We start from the raw sequence: 7,155 nt of genomic DNA, 5'->3' as shown, positions 1-7,155 counted from the left end.
GCCAAAAGAACAAACTAAATGGGAGGCGGTGGATGATGTTTTGTTCGTCCCTCAGACCTACAGGTCTCTTTACACAACCTCTTTAAGGGGTTAAAATTCAGAGAGAAGGGGGAAGTCAGCATTGCTGACTCACTTGTTTTTTTGTGTTTGTGCAGAAAAGCTTGGTTGGGGAACTGATTTTCTTGTGTTATTTTTGCCATATGTTCTCTCTTCTCTGAAAGCAGCCAATAACTGAAGTACTTAAACAGCACTTGCGGTAATTATGCCATGGAAGATAGGAGAATGACTTTCTCAGCTATATTCATGGGCTCTGAGTAACAGAATAGAAATGAACAATTAACAGCGCTGTGCAGTGTAATGAGCCTTCCAGGATGATCATCTCTCTTGGAGAGTTAATGAATGTCTGGAGTGTGGAGGAGAAATGCAAATGGTGTTTATTGTTCGGGTGTGTGCACCTGGCAAAATCCACGGTGCTCTCGTGACTGCGCGGTGCTTTAGTCTGTCCCCAGCCTGTTTGAGGACAGGTCGTGCTGCCGGCGCTGGCTGTTTGCCTTCAGGTGTTGGATGCCAGAGGTAAAAGGAGGAATGATTTAAAACTCCTGAAGGACTTGGGGTGGAGGGGGTGTTAGCCTTCACGGTCACTATTGCAAAGAATTCCTTGTCCTGTACAGTCTGGAAGAGCTCTCACGAAGACATTATCAATGCATTTCACAGCAAACTCCCCGGATTAATGCACTCAAGTGTCACTTTACATAGCGCGGGGCCAAGGCAGTTTGGTCTCGGAGAGCCTCGTTGCTTCCTGGGCTGTGCTTTCTTCGTTTGTTTTCTGCTAACCCATGTAGCCTCTGATTCAGGCAGAATACTTCACAGTACTCCTTTGCATAAATAATCTTGTGTTTCAGAAGCACTCATTTTAGGTTCTTTTGTGGAAAATGTTCACATATGTAGCCCACTGAAAAAAGTCTGAGATTTCCTGCAAAGCAGTAGGTTGCATCTGAAGAATCAGAAGAAAGAAGTGAAGCAAGTTTGTTGTGCGAAACCTCTGACTAATTTCAGAAAAGAATTGAGGACTGTAGTCTCTGAAGTCACCCCTTTGGCTGCAGGCAGTGCTGGGGCTGTGAGTGACGGAAAAAGGGCTCAGTGCCAGGGCTAGAAAGCCACGGCAGCGGTGCTGGGTGGCTGCAGGCTTTGGAAAAGGTGGTACAGCTATGGCGAGCTGAGTTATGTGCAGCTAGCAGCCAAGCTCGACTTGGAGGGAGCCAGGGAACACTTGCTTTTCCAGTCGTTGGGCACTTGTAGATCCACTTTTTCATTGTTACCTTTACTCTGGTCTGTCTTTGCTGCTTGTGATCAAATACATGAGCTTTTTCTCCTAATATTTTTTCACTCTGTGCAACACTGAGATGCAGATCTTGAGGCATGTTGCTTTTGAGTCTCCAGAAATGTTGAAGTGACACCCTAAAATGCAGTTTGGATAAAAGGGGATCTTCCAAGGAGAGCAGTCAGTCGTGTCTTAGGATGCTCTCAAGTGTCCTCCCTCTAATCGCGGTAGCAGGGGAGCGGCACAGCCCACCGTGGGACGGATGTGAGCGAACAGAGTTTCACTGTGCTTTCTGGGCTGTAGTTTGGTGCCAGCAATCAGAGGAAGCGACTTGATTTTCCTTTTTCAGCTACCTTCACAGATCGCTCTGCGATCCCCTCTGGAAGGGAAGAAATTCCCTGTCCTCTGCCAGCACAGGCGGTACTGTTTTTCTTACGGCAGTCAGCAGAGGTAAAAAACCAAAACAGTACGAAGGAGTGTGGAGGAGCGTGTAAGATGTGATGTGTGACCTTTAAGCATAGTCTGTTCTCGGTATTCCCTTTGTGCCTCTCCTGGCTCCTCGCCCGCTTGCCGAGGGCGCACACGCACATTGTCTTTACGTAAAGCCCACGTGCAGTAGTATCTGGGGAGTCCCGCCAGCTCAGTCCATCACGAGCCGAGATGCCCGGTGAGCTGCAGTGCCCGTGGCACTTCCATGAGCAGCGCGGGGTGAGTGGTGATCTGGTGCTCGAGGGAGCTGCCGCCAGTGCTGCTGGCTTGGCTGCCGAGGTGCGGGTGCGTTCAGTGGGGGTGGGATGGCTCTCGGAGCAACGCAGCTCAGGGAGCACGAAAGGAACGAGGTAGGGTACCGGAGACGTCCTCAAACCTGGTGCTTCATCCTGGTGAAGATACTCAAAGCGAGCGAAATTCTCATGCGGACTTCCCCAGTCGCACAGCGAGGCACTCGGGTGTTGAAGCCATGGTATGACCAGGGCTTTCGGGGAGCGGAGCAGCCCCCATGGGGTGTAGTCTTTCCTACCGGATACCCTCCCGTACAACAGGAGGAGAGCTGCTATAGACTCAGCTTTAGGGCTAGAAGGAGCCCATTTATGGCCTCGGGCTGTGCCTGTTGGAAGCCGAGGCTGGGTCCTGCTCGGGGTGCCCGCTTTCGTAAGCTTTGGGCATGTGACTGCCAGAGGAACGTGAACCAGGCGTGGAAGCTCTTGTCCGCCTGAACTGTGCTCCCAATACTCGGTACGTGAGCTGCAGTTCTAGGAATCCCCGTCCTCGCTTCTGTGAACCTCCCAGGAATTTAACACTCCGCTCGCAGGCTGGTCGCCTGCCTTCTCAGCTAGAGCGAACAGCTAGAGCACAGTTCTGAGTTGGCTTTGGTCTCCCTTTGGATCCAGTGAAGCAACTCAAATTCAGAATCTTTTAGTAAAAAAGTTTCCGGCGTTTTAGGAGCTCATTAGCGGAACTTTATTGAAACGTGCTATCTGGGTACACTGTTTTATAGCCACGCTTCAAAATAAAGCGAGTTTAATGTTCCCGGGCAGATCTTAATGGGAGGTTGTTTGCCTGCATATGTGTATTTTTAGTTAGTTTTTCAGGAAGTACACAGGGAGAAGTCGCCTTTCCCTCTCACTGGAACAGGAGCAGAGCAGTAAGGGCTTGATCCGGAGACGGGGTTTGCAGGCTTCCTCTTGGGGGGAGAAAAACCTGATTTTCTTCAGTACTTTCTGGGTTAAGGCTGCGGTCTGTTTGGAGGGATCCCTTTCCTGTGTGTGGATTTTGAGCTTTTTCCAGTGCAATTCCTTTATAAGGAACGGGTTGTTCAGTCGGTGATGTTCCTAGAAATCCGTGCCTGGAGCTGAGCTCTGCGGCTCCTGCCGAGGCTCGCTGTAATGCGCTGGACCTGGATGGTTCCACGCAGGGCAGGGAGAGGAGGCTGCGGTCTGGTTAACCATTAAAACAGCCGGGCATTAACAGCTCCCTGTATTCAGGTCTTCTGAAGGCGCACATAAGCGTGCTGGACAGCCAGGATCCGGGACGCACGAGCAATGCCTGTGCCGGAATTCATGCTGGGCAAGGCTCGGAGTGACAGAAGGAGGCACTGCCACGTCCTGTTACCTGATGTGCGCGCTTGCGTCTGTCTACAGTTCTCAGCCCCTGATAACTTAGCAAAGCCTGTTATGTTTATGAGCGGAAATTAAACCCAATTTACTCTGTTTCCTTTGGATGTTGTTGTGACCTTGAGTTAGAGGCTGGATCTAGCGCAGGCAGCATCGGTCTGGGGTTTGGAGTCTTGTGTTCTCTCCGTGCAGCGCACTGGTAGCGTTCGCTATTACCTGGGTACCTGATGCTTTCTATTACTTGGGTACTCGATGCTTTCTTACGGTTTTTTTTGGGAAATAGTGTTAATGGTTTTGAGCTTTCTTGCAAGGCAGCACAAAATTAACAAAGCACTAGATGATAGGTATCGCTTTGGAGATGACTCCTGCTGTTGCTTTACAGACCCAGCTGTATTTCATGCATCAAACTGCTAAAAACTGACGGTGTTCTTCTCTCCCCGCAGGTACCAGGATTATTTATGATCGTAAATTTTTGATGGAGTGCCGCAATTCTCCGGTTGCCAAAACACCACCTTCTGACCTTCCGGACATTCCAGGTGTTACAAGCCCAAATGTGGAGGAGTTGAAGATTGAGAACAACCATGTCCAAAACTGTGATGAGAAAGTGAGCACAGGTGAGCGCATGCAAAAAAACAAGTGCAGTGCAGTGCTGGTTCCTAGAAATACACGGGTTTACGTGTGGACTGGAGCCAGGACATCCCTAAAAGCTGTGGTCAACACCCTGATAACTACTTGCAAAACCAAAGTGTGCTTGATGTTACTGGGTAGTTAGGTCCTCATGGTTATTAGGTTCTGCTATGGTCCCCGGTAAGGTGACTTTTTTTCAATTAGTTAAATATAATTGCAATCACTTAATTCTCATTAATTTAGCATTTGGTCCTGTGGTGAGAGAGCAGCTGCTGCTGCCTCTCCCGACCCTGGACCATTTTGCAGCTGCTTTGCATTTTTCAAAAAGATCAGATTACAATTCAGAGGAGGATTTGTTTGGGGTTTTTAATATCAGCCTGACTCGTCAATTCCTTCTGCCTTCTTTTTGACACCGAGGCTTCTGCTGTACAAGAGAGCTCAGTTTATGTAGCTCGGATGTAATACCTCGTGTGTGTAGATCCCTTATCCGGTATCTGTTGCTGTCTTTAGGGGTTCCGCAGAAGCTTGTGGGTGTGCCCGAGACGGCAAGGCAGAGTTAATCCGCAGGAGAACAGAGGTCTTTGTCACTTTGTGCACATCAGCACTTAACTGGAGGCACTCTGGTAGCAACGTGAGCAAGTATTGCTCTTGAACGTGTTTTTTTTTTTAAAGCTGTGTGAGATTACTTCTTGAAGCAACCTGAAACTACCAAGTACGATTATTTATCCTCTCTCTAAAAATAAAGAGCTGAATGCTCAGAAGCTGGCTCCCGGGCTCACTCTAAGCAAAATCTTTCCAGAGTCGATATTGCTTAATGTTTATTACACACTGTTGTGACCTTTAGTGGATTCTCTGGCAAACCGAAACGCAGGCTGCGTGCTGGATGCCAGCTTGGTTGGGACTCTTCCAAAGGAGCCCTGTCCTCAGGAACAGAGCATCGCTGCTCACGTTGGCACGCTGTCAGACCGCGCGAGCTGTGGGAACAGCTGTGCGGATAATACGTTGTGAAATGTGCATTTGTGTCTTTGGTAACAGAAGTTTGTACCGGTGGTTGTCATCAACGTTATTCTTTACGTTCCCTTTCACAAGGAAATCCAGGGGTAGAAATAAACTTAAAGGGCGTGTACTCTACTTCTGCTCTTGTCTGTCTGTGTAAGATCCCCTCTACGGACAGAGCTTACACTTTGCTTGTACGAGATGGTGTTTGTATCAAACTTGGTGCCTGAATGCAGATTTTTAACTCTAAACCGCCACACTTCTGAAGCACAGCTGACGGTTGTTTCTTCAGTAAAATATTTGGTGTTTCGGGTGAAACCTCGAGGACTAATTCTTGGGTTTTGTCCCTCTCAACAGGCGAGGAAGAGCAGTTTGACATGGACATCTAAAGCACGTGCCCTGAGAGTGCTTTTCCAGTGAAGAACCAGGACCTTGTCTTGAGGATTCCCACCAGCCAGGCTTAAAAGTAGCCCATGCCTTGAGTGCCTTCCTGCTTCCCGGGAAAGGCAGTCTATTCCCTTCCGCGAGCAGAGCGCGTCCTGTTGCAGGGCTGAGCCTCAGCCCCTCCGTCTGGGTGCGACTCCGCGGGCGCAGCCCCTGCCGATGACGGGCCTTGGAGTGCCGGAGGAGACACTCTCAATGATTGTTTTTGTTTCCAGTTTTATGCTTTTGTTAATCATTTTAATACTGTAAAAGTTACAGAAATGCAATATAAGGGAGAAATAAAAATCATTTTGAGTCTCCTGGTATGGAGATTAATGCAATAAATATGGCTTCTGTCCTTCGCTCATTCCAGCGAGAAAGTACCAACCTGTTGCGGAAAAGTCGCTGGGGTGGTCCTGTGTGGAGCTTCAGATAAACACCGCTTTGGGGTTTCCCCGAAACGCAGCGGCTGAGGTGCCTTAAGCCCTTTTGGCAAAACATCTGTGCGTGTCCCACGTGCGACGCCTGCGCACCGCAGGAAGTTTCCGTGCGCTCTGAGGCTGCTTCCAGAAATAGTTAGCAAAAGCTGTCTGCCGTGTTTCCAGATGGTTCTTTTGCAAGGTCACGCCGCAGGTGTTTGAGCTCCTTTTCTGATGGTCCCCGATGAGGGGCAGGGCTTGGTCAGGCTGCAGTGGAAGCACCTGAAATTAGCCCAAAAGGAGTCACCTGTAGCCGAGCACGGCAGAGGGTCCCCGACTCTGAGCTGTCATCTCCTGCCCTGCCAGGGAAAAACCTGAGCCTCCAGCTTCTCTGTGGCAATTCCTGCTTGCCAAAATAGCTGAGCTCTTCCAGCGTGCGAGTGAGTGCTTAACGACAATGTTTTCTGCTGGTTTTTTACTCCATGCTGAAACTTTAGTGCTGTTTTACGCTTGTTTCTCCTTTTTGGAACTTGGTGGGCAGGGGATTAAGACATCACACTGATCTTTGGAAGAGAGGGTAGCGGGGAGGTTGGGAAGAAGTTTCTGTGGGTTTGAGAGGGGGATTTTCATCTGAGGAAGTAATCCTACTGTGGGGGTGTTCAACTTGGGCCTCTGGAACACGTGTCTGGGAGCGCTGTACTGAAGGTGTTCCGGGGCGGTCTCTACCCCGCTGCCGCCGCGCTGCTTTAGGGATGCTGAGGGGGTGGTGGCACCGTGTGGCGCTGGTGGTTGAGGGGAAGGAAAATGCATATTAGGACACGGCCTCCGCCTCAGACTTCCTAAAAGACAATGAGCGTCCGTTCAAATCAGCCTTGGTAGATAGCGTTTAAATATCTGCTAATTAAGCTCAGTTGTGACATTATGATATGCGAGCTTTTAATAATGAGTAACAGAAGAAACAGAGACAAAGCGATTGCTGCAGATAAACTTGCAATTTTTTTAAGATAAGATTAAGTGTTTCTCTGAAACCTTAATGGGAACAGATTCAAATTTATTGCCCTCAGGTGTCACTTTAGCAGTCTTGCAACTCCATCCCAGCTGCTGGGGTTTGTTACGATGTGCGTTTAGAGAGGAGCTGCTGGAATATGCGCCGTGACCTGCAGCTGCCACGGACTTGTCTTTCTCGCTAAATTAATATTTTTGGATGGAGAGGGCACTGCCAGACTGTTGTGTTGCTGACAGCATTGTGCAGCGGTTC

The 7,155-nt window shown here is 49.2% G+C and overlaps 1 protein-coding gene across 1 annotated transcript; it reads left to right on the top strand.

Moving 5' to 3' along the window:
• Positions 1-1,981: 1,981 nt before the first annotated feature.
• Positions 1,982-5,806, top strand: EIF4EBP1 (eukaryotic translation initiation factor 4E binding protein 1). The gene is made up of 3 exons (XM_009884355.1): positions 1,982-2,095; positions 3,866-4,046; positions 5,413-5,806. The coding sequence occupies exons 1-3, from the start codon at positions 1,982-1,984 to the stop codon at positions 5,442-5,444; spliced, it is 327 nt and encodes a 108-aa protein (XP_009882657.1). The 3' UTR covers positions 5,445-5,806.
• The last annotated feature ends 1,349 nt before the right edge of the window (positions 5,807-7,155 follow it).

This window comes from Charadrius vociferus, unplaced genomic scaffold (assembly GCF_000708025.1).
Source record: "Charadrius vociferus isolate BGI_N301 unplaced genomic scaffold, ASM70802v2 scaffold1044, whole genome shotgun sequence".
Lineage (NCBI taxonomy): Eukaryota > Metazoa > Chordata > Aves > Charadriiformes > Charadriidae > Charadrius > Charadrius vociferus.
Note: the sequence above shows the minus strand (reverse complement) of the source record. Positions and strands in the feature narration are given on the sequence as shown.